The 15,610-nt window shown below is 36.5% G+C and overlaps 2 protein-coding genes across 4 annotated transcripts; one reads left to right on the top strand and one right to left on the bottom strand.

Annotated features, from left to right (window-relative positions):
- Positions 1 to 2,735: 2,735 nt before the first annotated feature.
- LOC110682355 lies at positions 2,736 to 4,966 on the bottom strand. Of its 3 annotated transcripts, XM_021858685.1 has the most exons (6): positions 4,037 to 4,966; positions 3,804 to 3,930; positions 3,617 to 3,709; positions 3,460 to 3,534; positions 3,179 to 3,306; positions 2,736 to 3,099 (listed from the first exon to the last, which is right to left on the bottom strand). In XM_021858685.1, exons 1-4 carry the CDS (start codon positions 4,855 to 4,857, stop codon positions 3,526 to 3,528), a joined length of 1,050 nt encoding a protein of 349 aa, XP_021714377.1. In that variant the 5' UTR covers positions 4,858 to 4,966; the 3' UTR covers positions 2,736 to 3,099; positions 3,179 to 3,306; positions 3,460 to 3,525. The 3 variants fall into 3 exon arrangements, with proteins under 3 accessions (XP_021714377.1, XP_021714376.1, XP_021714379.1); XM_021858684.1 differs by lacking the exon at positions 3,460 to 3,534; XM_021858687.1 differs by lacking the exons at positions 2,736 to 3,099; positions 3,179 to 3,306; positions 3,460 to 3,534 and having other exon boundaries at positions 3,688 to 3,704; positions 3,804 to 3,960.
- Positions 4,967 to 9,216: 4,250 nt separating this feature from the next.
- LOC110682354 (probable LRR receptor-like serine/threonine-protein kinase At4g37250) lies at positions 9,217 to 14,503 on the top strand. The gene is made up of 2 exons (XM_021858683.1): positions 9,217 to 11,156; positions 13,545 to 14,503. The coding sequence occupies exons 1-2, from the start codon at positions 9,464 to 9,466 to the stop codon at positions 14,243 to 14,245; spliced, it is 2,394 nt and encodes a 797-aa protein (XP_021714375.1). The 5' UTR covers positions 9,217 to 9,463; the 3' UTR covers positions 14,246 to 14,503.
- The last annotated feature ends 1,107 nt before the right edge of the window (positions 14,504 to 15,610 follow it).

Here is a 15,610-nt window from a genome sequence, read left to right as displayed (position 1 = left end):
CCTTCCTCGGGTTCCCTTATTTCAACGCCGATGGTCATCGGCCTCCGCTGAAAGTCATGAGGGCCGATGATGGCCATTCTTCGGCGCCTTTTCTGAAGAGGCTGCTCGTCCATGTCTGAGTCTGAAGACTCTTCTTGTATTTGGTCTTCGGGACGAACAAGGGCTTTCCCTTCTCTGTGTCTGTTACTCTCTTCAGACTGTAACAGACAGAGGGGAGGAAGAATGTGAGTACAAAAAAAAAAAAAAAAAAAAAAAGAAAAAAGAAGAAAGACAAAGTTAAGTCTGAAAGCTTACCGAGGTCTTCAGCAAAGCCTCGTCTTCTTCAGCTGTCCTAGCTGCAGCTTCTTCTTCAGCAGCTCTGGAGGACCCTTCTCCTCCTTCGCAAGCTTCGAGAACCCGTGCAACCTCTTCGGCTGTACGGGCAGCTTCAGCTTCTTCGTCCAGCAGCTGAAACCAGGGGTCTCTCTTCTTCCACCAAGGCTTCTGCCTCCGATACAGAGCAACAGCCTCAATTTGGAAGTGGGAAGAATCTAGATGAACTTCCCTATGCCTCGGTTCAGTGATAGACGGGGCCCGATCAGTTACAACTCGTTCTCGGTTGACACCAAGACGAGCGTAGTTAATGCCAACGTTGGTCTCGTCCCGCTCTGAAAAAGAAAAGGGGAAGGGTCAGTTCAGATAGGTTGGCACAGCATAAAAAAGCGAAGTGAGAGAAGAAAAAGAGATAATTAAAAAGCCTCGGCCCCAGCCGAAGAAGCTTACCATCCTTAAACTTTCGGCTGAGGCCAACAGCTGCTAGCATGTTCTCTTGGAAAACATAATGCGTATCGGGGAGCCAAGTCTCCGGGATATGCTGCATTCGGCCGCTGCCCCCCCGGTTCGGCAGCTTGCCGAAGATATGTTGTTGATCAAGGTTCGGATCCGGCCCGTTATCTGCGGGGGGACCTAGACTTCCCATGTCGGGATCAGGCTCAGCAAGGTACCGGGGAGCGCTGAAGACGCAAGGGTGGCCCGGATCTGTGGGTGCCCTAACCCAAATCCATTGACCTCTCCAGTCCTTGTCTGAAGAGTCGTTCGGCCACATGGTTAGGTACTGGGGCTGGGACTCAATCCGGTACCACCCAGAACCATGGCTTCCGTGCCCACTTTGAATATTTGGCACTAGCCGATGAAGCTTTTTGAAGCAGTGCAGGTTCGGCACATACTTGAAGAACTTGCAGACCCATAGGTATGTCATCACCCTTCGGATGCTGGTAGGAGTTAGCTGACATAGGGAGATATTGTAATGGATCAGCAAGTCTCGGACAAACACGTCCAAAGGGAACCTCAGCCCGTACTGAAGCTGTCTTGTGTACACCCCCACATACCCCGGGGGTGGACGATGGATTCTATCGGATGCCGCGGGCATTCGGCACCAATACCCATCAGCTTCAAAAATGCCGTAATGCAACTCAATTTGCTCGGCAAACCGATATTGTTCGGCATTCTCCACCCACCATGAGTAGGGGCGGTTCTTTATCATGGCCGAAGCTACTTCGGCATTCTCCCACTCTGAAAACCCGGGGAGGATATCCCAAAGGACAACGGGAACTTCATCGTCCCGTCCAGAAGCGCTCGGCCCCTCCGTTCTCTGAGGAGGAGCCGAGGAAATTGGAGTCGCCCTAATCCCTTCAGCAGGGTCAGACTCTGGCCTTTGTCCATTCCAGGTCCCAATCCTGTTCCTAGGATCGGGAATTGGCCTTGCTCTTCTTGGAGCAAGGGCTCTACCTCTAACTCCTCTTGCCATTGATTATTTCGAAGAAAAAAGTCGAAAAAAAAGGGGAAGGAGTTCGAATTCGAAGAAAAATAAACTGAAATCAAAAGAATTTACCTTAATCTGAAGCGAAAGTTGCCGATTTACGAGTTCGTAGTGGCAAGTCTCAGTTTCTAAGCTTAATGCTCGGGGAATTTGCGAAGTTTTGATGCGGGTTCTTGGTTTCTCTCGAGAATTCTGGGTTTGTGTTGGTGAATAAGTGAGGAGAGATGACGCGCCTCTGTTTATATCTCCAGGAATGGGATACGGGGAGTCCGCGTTTCAATTTCTCTTAAATACCCCACTAAGTAACCGTTAAACACACGACCTTGCGATTAAACTGCCCATTATCCGTCCAACTTCCACCATCATCCGCCTTAACAGTTGTTATCTCATTAATTACGGTTTAAATTCAAATTTTTGGATTAATTAAATCATTTACTTCCCTCCTTTTCTGAATTAAATCAAACCCGACCCGTCATCCTTCCAAATCGGGTCTGGGGGGCAAGTTGTTTGGGTCCAATTTAGTCCAATTGGGCCTAGGCATTAAATGATCCAATTAAAAGCCCAAGGTCAAGGTTCAACTCTCCAATTGTGCTAAAGTCAAAGGTCAGCCCTCAAAGCAAGCCAATTGGGCTAAGGCCCAACCTCTCCATGTATGAAGAGGTATAAAAGCCATCAATATTCATACATTCAGATATACATTGACAGATTCATATATTTTCATAGATTCATATATTCTCATATACTCAAATAAAGCCTCAAGCAACAAATTCTCTGGCATATTGTTCTCTTTCTACACATTGTACTGACTTTAGCATCGGAGGGGCCTTCCTCGGCAACACCCCCGAGGCTAGTTTACGTGTGTTTACTGTGCAGGAAACCTTCGGCCCAACATAACTTGGACCGAATCCAGTCTTCTCCGTTTCAGCGGACCTCCGGCAAGGTCCCATTGTTTTCACCCGAAACAAAGGCCAATCTTCTCCATGATTAACCGAAGCTTTTGTTCTAGGTCTTCTTGTTTCTTCTTAGACGCTTCCAATTCAGCTCGCATAATATTATTTTCATTTTGTAGTTTTTCAACATTTTGTTCCAGCTCAGCTCTTCCTATCTTTCCATCTTTAGATGACACCGGGTGCCCTTTGCCTAAACCTCGGGCATAACCTGAACGATGTCCAAGAACCTTCACATAAGCTTCTTCAAGAGTAAGATTATCAACCCCCTTTTCACCAATTTCCTTCTCATGCAACTCCTTTAATTCCTTGAACTTCTCCTCGGCCTCATCGTCAAACTTCCCATTTTTATGCCTTACAAGATAAAACAAAGTCAGAATTTTAGTATAAAGAAAAATGAAGTGTTCGTGCATTAGACAAATATTCAATATACCTCTTTGACTTCTCCCATAACTTTAAATACATGGGATCATCTTTAGCTTGGGATGAGGTGACGTTTGAACTAGAACCATTAATTTCGGTGACCTCATTCTCATTTTCACAAGCTTACGCCTCAAGTTCCTATCAAATCATATACATACACTTATTAATTTCTGTTTTCTGATACAATTTGAAACTGCTTAATTCTACAACATCAAACTACCTAGATTTACTTTGACTATTTTCATAATTTATTTAGGAGTGTCACGCATAAGAGCAACAACTTATACTCACCAATTCATAAATTAGTCTAGCTGTAATGCGGTACATCAGTAAGATCAAGTCAGCAGAGTTTCAGAGTCACAGCAGCTAAGACAGAGACAAATTCAGCCAAGAACAGATTCAGCTAAGACAGAGACAGAGACAGACATTAACAATAACTTATACTCACCAATTCATAAATTATGCGAGCTGTTGATTTCGCACCACATGCCGACTTGATCTTCTTTGCAAGAGCATTTGCTCGATTCTTCTCGCTCCTTTCCTACAGATTACAAAACAACATATAGGATTAGTAAAGGGGAAGAAAACAATCTTCTTTGCAGAATTCTGATTACAAGAGCATTCCCATAACTTACCTTTTGTTTAGGAGAGCTCCAATAGTTATAAACAAGCCACTTCCATTGTTCAAGTTTTATTGAAGGTGGGCAAGCATGCTCCGCCTCTAATAAAGATTTGCGATTTGAAAAATAGTCGGCCTTCAACCTTTCAAATCACATATTAATGTACATTTCCCTACGAGAAAAAACCTTATTAAATGATGCCACAAATTAAACAATCACATATTAATGTAGATGAGCTATAAGATTACCTTTCAAATCGATATTGCCAACGATATTGCACTGGCCCAGCAAGCTTGGCCTCAGTAGCCAAGTGGATTGGGAGGTGAACCATAATATCAAAGAACGATGGAACAAACACCTTTTCAAGCTTACAAAGAGTTATTGCAATACTCTTTTCCAATCGCTCCAACACATCAATTTTTAGAGTTTTGGAGCACAATTGCTTAAAAAACAAGCTTAGCTCAACCAAAGGTTCTAACACTTGCTTAGGCAAAATGCCTTGAAATGCCGGTGTAAGCAAATCTTGCATAAAAACATGACAATCATGGCTCTTCATGTTCGAGATTTTTCCATCTTCTACACTTGCACATCGAGCTATGTTAGAAGAGTAACCATCTGGCACTTTAACCTTAGACAACCACTCCGATACTCTACGCCTCTCAAGCAATGTCAATTGATAAAGAGCTCTAGGAATGGCATATTTATCACCTATCTTGATAGGTCTCAATTTCTCATGCATGTTCAACTTCAACAAATCCTTTCGTACGTTCAAAGTGTCCTTTGTCTTATTAGGAATATCAAGTACAGTTGCTAAGATACTATCACAAATATTTTTTTCAATATGCATCACATCTAAGTTATGCCTTACCAAAAGCTTACTCCAATAAGGGAGTCTAAAGAAGGTACTAAACTTCTTCCATTGGCCAAACAAGTATCTTTTGGTTCTCTTTCTCTTCTTCCCAAATATCACATTCGGAACACCATCAAAGGCTTCTACTATCTCATCCCCCGACAAAGGGATAGGAGGTGGTCGTCTTTCTGTTTCTCCATTGAATGATTTTCTATCCATTCTCCATCTATGATCGGGATCCAAGAATCTACAATTAGCATCAAAGAATTCTTTCTTTCCAAGCTTCAATCTCTTGTGTGAGGTATCTATGTGACATGATGGACAAGCAAGTTTATAATTTTAATACTCGTAGTAAATTGCTGGGATTTAATCTCATATTTTGAAAATCATCTCTCAAGACTTTAATCAATTAACAAGAAAATAGATATTTACTTGAACGGAATATACGTAAAGAATTAACATACTCTACATACATTGCATATACATCAATCGATCATCTAAATACAAATTTTGTATTATGCCTTTGTGGTTGCGGATCTATTGCGATGGCCTTTCGCATATTTACAATTTATTTTTTCTTAAAGAACCTATGCTTTGTGCTTTTCCTTGCCAATTTCTTTTGGCGTTGATGATAATATGCGAGTAAGATAAGATTAGACATAAAAATAAAGAAAAAGGAGTTATGCATCCTCTTTTTCAGGTTTGGAATTTTTTCCATGATGCCAAAGTGCATGTAATTTAAAAGGTCACTAGAGTACTATGTTACTTTGGTTATTGAAAAGATGCTTAACTATTTAGGTACAATTAACCAATTGGCGTATATAAATATCTTAATTAAGATTAACTGACCTAGGTTTTCGTATCTAGCTTAGATCTTTTCTGTATGAAATAAAGGTAATTACTTCTTAATAGTATGTTAATTAAAAGATTGATTATATTATAATATATGATAGTAGTATGTACTTAGTACAGAAAGGCTGCTAATGAAGATTCTTTAATCATATGCAATTAGAGAAACAAATCAAGAAAGATGACGAGTGATGACCTATACATTTTAACATTTTCCCCTTGTTTTATTGTTTTTGTTTTCCGTGACACGCAGGATAAATATGCAGAATATATTATGTTAAATCTTAATAATAGTATGTAGTATATCATATGGACTGAAGTATATAATAATTAAGACGACCTAGTAATGTTTGTTATGATATTAATCAAAGGCTCAAAGCTATAAATGCCAAAATGGTAAACAAGTTTTACAAATGAAATGAAATGAAAGTAACATGATCGATCGATGGTATCTATGATATATAATCAATTAGCAGATTAGGTTTTTGGCTTTATTATCAAAGTGCGTCTATAATTACATTTAGATTATGGTAAAAAATTATACGAAGTATAAATAAAAATTAAATAAAGTAAGTATAGAATGTAACGCATTATATTGGTATCATAACTAAATAAGCATCTATTAAAAAAAGCATGAAACTTAGCTTAGAAGTAATAGCCATTATATATATCACTTCTTAGATGTGAAATTATTGAGATCTTTGTAAGTTTTACTTTCATAGCTTTACACTTTTTCAAAGTTCTTGTATTGTTTATAAAAGTTCCAATAAATAGGAAATTCAATTTCTTGTACTCAAAATTTTTATACTCCCTCCCTTCCTTTTTGTTTGTTATATTTTGACTTAATTATTTCAGGGTCAACTTTAAAATTTTTTTTACTATAATTTATATCAACAATTGTTATCGAACTTCTAATAAAGAAGATATGTATTTAGACCATAAGGTTTTGTTTGGTTCAACAGTAGTAAAGGATCAGAAGGGAAGGGGGAAAAAAGAAAGGTAAAATAAAAGATCGAGAAGGAAAGTAAAGAAACAATTTTTTCAATTTCGTCCTTTCATTTTCTATCAAATTTCACATAATTTTCTTTTCTTTTTTTTTTTTTGACATTGAATTTCACATAATTTTCGGATTCAAACAAAAGTCAAATGTAATATGAAGTATAAGATAAGAAATGGAGCAAGGAAGTGCTAATTTATGCCAGACCACCTTGTACAATTAGTTTAATGTATTATACATGATGTTGCTGTAAAGCAGTAAGGTCAACAAAAATAACATGAAACAAATTAAAAGCCACAAAATTATTTGGATTGAAGTACTGAAATAGCTAGATTTGATAACAATCAATACACTATTAATACTACGTACGTAGTTTATTCCACCTCGTATAGTCGTATGAGGTATTAACTTTAAACAAGACAAAGCATAACAAAACAAGAAGTATAACTCTTTTCTACATATCCCATTCATAAAATTATATTTGAATAATTAAGATCGATCTATGTTACTGATTTAAGGAGCATATATATTACAAATAGTAGAAAAGCTCTATTTTTTTTTTTTTTTGGAATAGTAGAAAAGCTCTAATTGTATAAAACTTGTTTAGTTAAATAAAATAAATAGTTTTAGATGGGTCAACAACATGATTAAAATCTATACAATATTTATCATGTCAACAACTAAACAAATTTTCAAGTTTTAAATTTATTTTCAGTATCTTTAATACCCCATATAGTTGTACAAAATAAATAAATACTCCGTATAATATGATGAAATAAATACTTGTATAATTTATCATCATATGAAAGCTTTTGCTTATTTACACATCTAGACATAGATTAGGGCATGGTAAGATTATGTTACCCAAATTAGAAGGAGATATCAAATTGAATTCCTCTTTGGTGTAAGAAGATTGTCTTTGACATTTAAAATGGTACTACCTCTCTTAACCTTCATGTGCAATTTTAACTTTTAAACTTATTTATTAATAAGCATTATTTATTTATTTGATCGTAACAAATAATACTTGTATAATAAAAAAACATAATGTAAGAAATAATCGGAAATACTAATTGACTAATTAACCAAATCTGTGCAGTTACTCCCCTTACTCCCTCATGATCAGCATGTGATCAATTGACGACGACAACTTAGATCCGACCATAACGTCCATAATAGATTCTATTAGTTAGAAACTTGCTGGTTATATAAAACATACAAACATCAATAAATAATGTGTTACGTACCACTAATTATGATTTTATATAATTATCTTATCATTATAGCTTTGCAACCTCTATTTATTAACCTATATATTAATGTGTTTTTTGTCATGCTGTAATTCATATGATCTAAGTCTACGTCATGTGGCTGATTTATGCCTCCTCCCAAACCTATAGCTTACAAAACTTTCACTGAATCTCGACTGCAACAAACCCCTCTAATAATTTATGGTTTGAACACAAAAATTCGATTGACATTGATCTACATCAAAAATGTTGAATATTCTAATTGATCAACTACGTCAAAAATGTATATAACTACAAAGTGATGTAAACGAAATTTGATTGTAAAGTTTGAGTATGTATTACCCTGAAAACTTTAACTACTATTTTTCATACAGAGTGTATGCCTTGTGATTTGTTAGTATCTAACAACTGAGATTCATAAATTAAAGAAATACATAATATATATGTTTACATCCTTCATCATCATATCAGACCGTCGACAACAAGAAATTTAAATTTATGTCCTGATTCCAACTACTTATTCGCTATCAAAGTGACAGTAAATTTAAGTAATGGGCCAACAAAGATGACCAAAGACAAACAAAAGATTAGCGAAAGATTGAAAGACATTATGGCATGTTATGGCCGTACTACTCGAGCGTTATTATAATCTTGCTAGCTACAACGTACAGGCTACGAAACATGCCAAGTGTTTAATTTGTAGTATAGGTTAAGTTCAACTAGTTGTTATTTGATAGATTAGAGCACCTTAGATTTAAATCAAACCAGGTGGATCTAATTATATCTGGATCTCTCATTTAATTTGTGCCTCCGCAATTATATAATAATAGCTCAATAGTCACGCTCACTACTTTAAGTGTGATAATAGTGGTTTATGATTGGTTATGACAACGATCCAACTACTGATAGATAGGCTATTGACGTAGTTCATTGGCAATGTAAATGAATTGAGCTACACGTAACAAATGTATCACTCTAGATTAGTGTTTCTATGCCATCGTTTTAAATGAAGTAGTTTTTTTTTGTTCGTTGAACAGTGATTGTCTCACAAAAAAGTCAAGCTACACGTAACAAATGTATAACTAGCTTAGCATTGTTATGCCATCGTTTCTAATACGGAGTAATTTTTCTTAGTTGAACAGTGATTATCTCACAGAAAAATCAAACACTCATAAAAAGAACCGTAAAAAAACGAGAGATTACTACTCGTATTAAATACATTTATCACAATTATTTAGAAGTCCACCGAAAGTCTCACCTTCAGCTCTCATACTAAAATGAGCTGCACTGGTGGTAGTAGTAAGTATGATAGTCTGTCAAATTATAATCATTTTTCCTTCTTGCATTCATACCAAGAATTGAAGTAGGGACATGTATATAATTTATTACATACCCCTTTTCAGCAATGTAAAGGGAAGTAGTGTTATATTAATTAATAATTAGAGTATTAAAAAGAAAAAAGTAGTACTAATAATATAATAATAAAACTAAATAAAAATAAAGCAAGCTTATTTGGGCTAGTTAACCAGTGTGAGCTGTGTTTCTTTTGTTCATAATACAAATTCCTATCACATGCTCTCTACTGCCATCCCATAATAAATCTCACTCCCCTTACAAATATTCTCCCCCATTCTTTTTCTTCTAAATTTCATTTTTTAAGAAATTTTCTGTAAACATTTTCTGTCAAAAATCCCAAAGATGAGGAATAATTGTTACAAAAGATGATGAAATGAGGGCAACATCAATCATCATACTACTACTCTCCATTTGTGTCTCAAATATTCACTACTCTTCTAGTCTAAATTCAGATGGTGTTCTCCTTCTTTCTTTCAAATACACCATTCTAGATGACCCATTAAACGTCTTAGAGTCATGGAACTTTAATGACGCCACACCATGTTTATGGCGTGGCGTCACCTGTAGTTCTTTTAATTTTACACTCTTAGGTCAGGGTGATACTCCTCGCGTAGTAGGAGTGTCCCTTCCTGGATGCCAACTTCTAGGATCATTACCGGCCGATCTCGGCCTCATTGATCACCTCCAAACCCTAAATTTATCCTCAAATTCAATCAACGGGTCAATCCCGGACTCGCTCTTCAGTCTACCAGACCTCCGTGTCCTTGACGTGTCAAATAATTCATTCTCCGGGGAAATTATTGAGATCGGAGGATTACGAAGCTTGGAAGTTCTTGACGTTTCCGAAAATGCCCTCGCCGGGAATATTCCGAGGAATCTTGGGACGTTAAAGAATCTTAGCTCGGTTTCTCTAAGAAGGAACAAATTTACCGGCAATATTCCGGGCGGGTTTGACCGGGTTCGGGTCATGGATTTATCCTCCAACTCATTAAACGGGTCACTTCCCGTTGATTTAGGAGGAGAAAAACTCCAGATTTTTAACCTTTCTAATAACCGGATAACCGGCGAAATATCTCCGGATTTCGGTAACAAAATACCGGAAAATGCGACTTTAGATTTCTCCTTTAATAATTTAACCGGCGAAATTCCGGATTCCAATGTATTACTTTCTCAAGAGAGAGATTCCTTCGCCGGTAATCCGGATCTTTGTGGGCCCCCATCAGGCAACCCATGTCAAATCCCTGCAAGCCCAACTCCGTCCCCAAGTCAGCCTATTCCACCGCCCGCTTTTGCCGCCATTCCCAAATCCTTTGCCAGCTCACCAGACATGGGCCCAAATCATGAAAACGGCCCATCACAGAAGAAAGATCATGGGCTTCGGCCTCATGTAATCGCCGCCATTGTTGTTGGTGATTTTACAGGGATTGCTATCCTCGCCATGGTGTTCCTCTACGTGTGTAAAAGAAAGAAGAATAATAAAAACACTACTATTAATAATGCTAAAACTCTGAATAATAGAAGTCCAACTACCGCGGCGATAATAAGAGCTACAAGAGATGATCATTTGTCATCAACTTCAAGTTCGTCGTCGTTGTCAGATTCTAAAGGTATAGCCAAGTGGTCTTGTCTAAGGAAAAGTAAAAGTGACGACAATGAAGATGATGAAGATGATAATGACTCGGAATCCGGGTCCGAGGACAGAGATAACGAGCGGCGGCAGCAGCAGCAGCAGCAAGGACAGTTAGTTACAGTAGACGGTGGAGGAGGAGGAGAAAGAGAGTTGGAACTAGAGACACTGTTAAAAGCGTCAGCATATATTTTAGGAGCAAGTGGTACAAGTATAATGTACAAGGCAGTTCTAGAAGATGGCACTGTTTTAGCAGTTAGAAGAGTTGGGGAATCAAACAGTGTGGAAAAATTCAAGGAGTTCGAGGGTCATGTTCGAGCCATTGCGAAGATGGTTCACCCGAATTTGGTTAAGGTTCGCGGGTTTTATTGGGGGTCCGATGAGAAGCTCGTAATCTACGAGTATGTTTCTAATGGCAGCCTGGCCAACGCCCGTTACAGTGAGTACTATTTTTTTCTTCTTATTCCTTCTCTTTGCATTCTTGAGTCATTTTTTGAGCAATGCATCATGCATGGTGTCGTACGGAGTTATTACATTTACTGAGCAAATGTGCATACTTTCATGGCTTTTTTTTTTTTTTTTGAATACTCGTAATAATTAAATGAATAGAGTATTTTAACTAGTCTCGCTTTATATAATTTGAGGTTAATCAAGTTATGTTTAAGTATTATAGCCTATGACAATATAGCTAGCTACAGAATTAATTTTCAGATGCGCTAATTGATGCTAGCCATGAAGTATCTATTTAATTATTTGCTACTCAGTAGGCGCAGTACTTTTTGGATGGTTTACTAGCTAGGGAACTAACTATAAAGTAGGAAGGAATTATTACGAATGTGGTTGAGTGGTTCAAACTTCATGATTTAAGAAGAAAAATTATGTGCATGAAATTAATTTTATTCCATGTTTCATGATGTGGTTCTCATTATACTACGCCATATGAGATGTTTTGAACCTATTTGGTGTTTCAGGTGTATGGACATCTGTTTCAAATTATTTTGATGTTATGTGTTTTTTGTCCTTGTGTATGTTTTGGCTCAAAATTATAGAATTATAAGAGCTCACCGATTAGCTTAGTTAGTGTAATGACTCGACTTTAGAGTATGGAGCACACTCTTGTCCTTATACAATGGAATGATTGCTCAATTATGAAAATAGGAAAAAGGGAACATACATGAATGTGATTGACTCGATCATAATTCAAGATTCAAGTCGTAGAGGTCCATGAGTGCTTACTAATGGAGTGTCAATAGGCATGAATAATTGTCGGCCTCCAATGCTCAAAATTCTCAAGGGGTCAATCAAAGATTGAGGGATTATAATTAAGAGCTAGTCCAAATTAAAGGGTCCTTTTCAACAAATTAAAAAAAAATCCCATACAATATGTAAAGATCAGTTAAATAAAAGTGGGGAAACCGGGCCAAAAATTGGTAGAGGGGCCAATGCAATAGATTCGAGGGTGGAAACAAGGGGTGGTGGAGTAGTTGTAACGGAAGCCTTTCGTAATTTCAAATGCTGATAAGAGTCAAATTAAATACTTCATCTTCCATGTGTAAACTCTCATGTACATAGCGTTGCCTGGCTGTTTTATTTGGTCCCATCATCACCCACACTTATCATATGTCCTACAATTAACTTTCGACTTTGACTTTATACGTGTGTTTCTCTTATGTTTAAACACAAATGATAAAAATATTAGTCCTAATAAATAATTAAAGATATAAATAGTTAAAAGTTGTACATTAACAACAACGATAATGTTAGAATAAATGATACATTACTTGTTTATTAACGCAACGGAGGAATTATTTATCCACAGACTTCTTGGCTGGTTTCTGTACAATTTCTGTTTTTTAGGTTCACACTTCAGTGGCATATTAACTCTTATTGGGGCCTAGGGGTTCGGGGGGTCTTTATGAATACTGTTGGAGGAATTCAGAGTTATTGTGTTTTTTTCTCATTGTAGATCAAATAATATTTCACACTGTATAGGTTTTGTTATTGGTACGTCATGTCATTATTTTTAACTTGTTTATAGAACTACTCGTAGTTGAGAAGTTACAATTGTGGACAAGTGATATTAATAGATTGGGGTGGGTCTCCTTTGCATTCATCTACTTTGTTCTCATGCATTGTACCAATACCTTATACAGTAACATTTTTGTAATCATACAAGTTTGTTTGTAAAAATCTGTTTAATTATTACCCAAAATAGTAACTTTCTGGCTTCTGGAGTTCTGATCAGTGGTCACTCTGGCTAATAGTAGTATAATATGCAGAACTTTTAGTTGAGTACTCGTAATTGACTAATTGTATTGTGCATGATACTCTGTTAGTCTTTTGTGGTATCGCACTAATTTATTGTGAAACATTTAAAGTAAATTATTTTCGAAAGAGTAAAGTTACTAATTCCTTCAAAATGGAAAAAAGTTCCCTGAGTATATATTAAACTATTATGAGAATTTGCCTAAAGTTGGACTCTATGAGAGCAACTATTCAATTAATCAATGTCATTATCTTAGGAATGCACAATTATGTGTGTAATGCATGATTTTTTTAAAGTTGATCAATGTGATTATGTGAACTACTTGTGATTAATTAATTTGACTCGCCAATGAAAACGTAAAACGTGTTTACAAGTTGACTTAAAAACTACATAACTTCATTGACGTCATTATTCTTAAGGTCAGACTTGGAGTGTTCTTGATCTACTTAATATTTTTTTACGACATACTTTTTTCCCATTTTTTCTTAACTAATTTAATTATGATTTATTAAACACAATATTATAAATTTGTTTGACTAATGGTTGATCTGAAAATTCCAGGGAAAACTGGCTCTTCACCAAGCCATATACCATGGGGGGTTCGGCTAAAGATAGCAAAAGGGATAGCCCGCGGGCTAAATTTTATCCACGAAAAGAAGCACGTACATGGTAACCTCAAGCCCAATAACATACTCCTCGACGTAGACATGGAGCCCAAGATTAGTGATTTTGGGCTTGAAAGGCTCTCAATGGGTAAATTCGGGTGCATACCCGGCGGATCGACCCGTCATTTTGGTAGCAAAAGATCCACAGCCTCCAGGGACAGCTTCCAAGACTATTCAGTGGGAGCCACCCCAAGCCCGAGTACAAGCTCCATTGGGTCCGTTTCACCGTACCACCCACCCGAATCATTACGGAGCCTTAAGCCGAGCTCAAAATGGGATGTTTACTCATTCGGGGTAGTGTTACTTGAACTAATAACAGGAAAGGTTGTGATATCGGATGAGTATGGTCCACCCGTTTTAGCCGAATTGGCAGTCGGGTTGGAGGATCGAACACGGATGCTCCGGATGGCGGACCCCACGATTCGAGGTGACTTGGAAGGTAATGAGGAGGCATTGTTAAGTTGTTTAAAGTTAGGGTACAATTGTATTTCACATGTGCCACAAAAAAGACCATCAATGAAAGAAGCCCTCCACGTTCTAGAAAAAATAACATCAAATTCACCACCAACTCCTCCACCATATTATTATGGTCCTTAACTGTTGCTTGGTACTAATGTATGGCTGACAAAGCATTGTAGATTACTTAGAGATAAATTGAAAGTGTTACGTTGTATGTATGATTGACATTTTTTAAAATTTCTTGTCTTTTGTTTAATTATCACTTCATCAGATAGTTTATTTTTTGTCTAATTATCTGCTTTTGTTACTTTTGTGCTGTAACTGTCTTCATCATAGTCTTAGCTACCAACATTATTAGATATTGTTGCGTAATGCCATTGATCGTCTTTTTGTTTATTTTTTCCTCTTAGCTAACTGCGGTTACGTATTGTATATTTGTATCTAAGAAATTACGTACTTGTCATTATTTTGTGGAATAGTCTAAAATATATATTTGGAGAATATAATTAATGGACTCCTATTCTTGTCATCAACTCTTTACTCTTATATTTGTTATTATTTGTCTGGAAGTAATATTCAAAAGGTACTTTAATGGTCCCTTTATAATAATTTGTCTTACAAATTGAGGTCAAAGTATAAGGATTTGAAATATAAATTAATTGTATACGTTGTATATTTATCCTCTCTTTAAAGTTTTGGCTTTTTGCATAAATCATATCAATGCCATCTTTCTTTGGACTTTTAAGTGAAGATTATCTTTCACTAGTGCCAAAATCACAATCCAATCATGGGCCTTGTATTAAGTGAGCCCACGATGCCCCTTTAAAGGTACAAGTGACCCAATGTAAATGACAAGACTTGAGACCTAATGGTATAATTATTTGCTATAACTTGTATAATTATTGACTAGAACTTGTTATAAACTCTAATTTTGGCATTAGAGGAGGTTTCCTTGATTATAATCCTTGTGAATTCTATAAGTACCTTAAATGGTCTGATAGTATCTATACTTTATGACTTGTCTTCTTAGAAATACTACTCTTTCCCTCCCATAATATAATTCCTGCTTTTCTATTTTAGAGACTCAAAATGTTGTTCCTATTTTTATTTTTGGATAATATGTACAAATCATTATATATATATTTACTTTATTCATTGTACTTCCTTGTACTTTTTCTACTTTTCTACTTTCTCTTGAATTTTGCACATGCTTTGTATTTTTTTGTACTTTCGTTCTCTAACTTTTATTTATAATTGTATGTACGTTTCACTTTTATTAATGTACTTTATCTACTTTCTCCTCCTATTTCTTAAATATCGTGACAAAACACGAACAGAAACTGTTGTTTTAAAGAATACTACAAGAAGGGGGGGGTTGAATTGTAGTATGAGAATTTAGCCAAACTTTTTGCGGAATTAAAATTAAGTTAGCTAAAGGAACTGAAAGATTAACTCACTAGTAGAATAAACGTGATGGGAAGCCCCAAATGGCAAGCGGTTTTG

Source organism: Chenopodium quinoa, unplaced genomic scaffold, assembly GCF_001683475.1.
Source record: "Chenopodium quinoa cultivar QQ74 unplaced genomic scaffold, ASM168347v1, whole genome shotgun sequence".
NCBI classification, from domain to species: Eukaryota; Viridiplantae; Streptophyta; class Magnoliopsida; order Caryophyllales; family Amaranthaceae; genus Chenopodium; species Chenopodium quinoa.
The sequence above is the reverse complement of the archived record's forward strand: the minus strand, read 5'-3'. Positions and strand labels throughout refer to the sequence as shown.

Excerpts from the sequence above, each read along its gene's own strand:
- LOC110682354 (XM_021858683.1), top strand. The coding sequence starts at position 9,464 with ATGAGGGCAACATCAATCATCATACTACTACTCTCCATTTGTGTCTCA. Across the intron at positions 11,157-13,544 it reads CCTGGCCAACGCCCGTTACA|GGAAAACTGGCTCTTCACCA; the intron begins GTGAGTACTATT and ends TGAAAATTCCAG.
- LOC110682355 (XM_021858684.1), bottom strand. The coding sequence starts at position 4,857 with ATGGATAGAAAATCATTCAATGGAGAAACAGAAAGACGACCACCTCCT. Across the intron at positions 3,931-4,036 it reads TGGCAATATCGATTTGAAAG|GTTGAAGGCCGACTATTTTT; the intron begins GTAATCTTATAG and ends GTGATTTGAAAG. Across the intron at positions 3,710-3,803 it reads GGAGCTCTCCTAAACAAAAG|GAAAGGAGCGAGAAGAATCG; the intron begins GTAAGTTATGGG and ends TGTAATCTGTAG.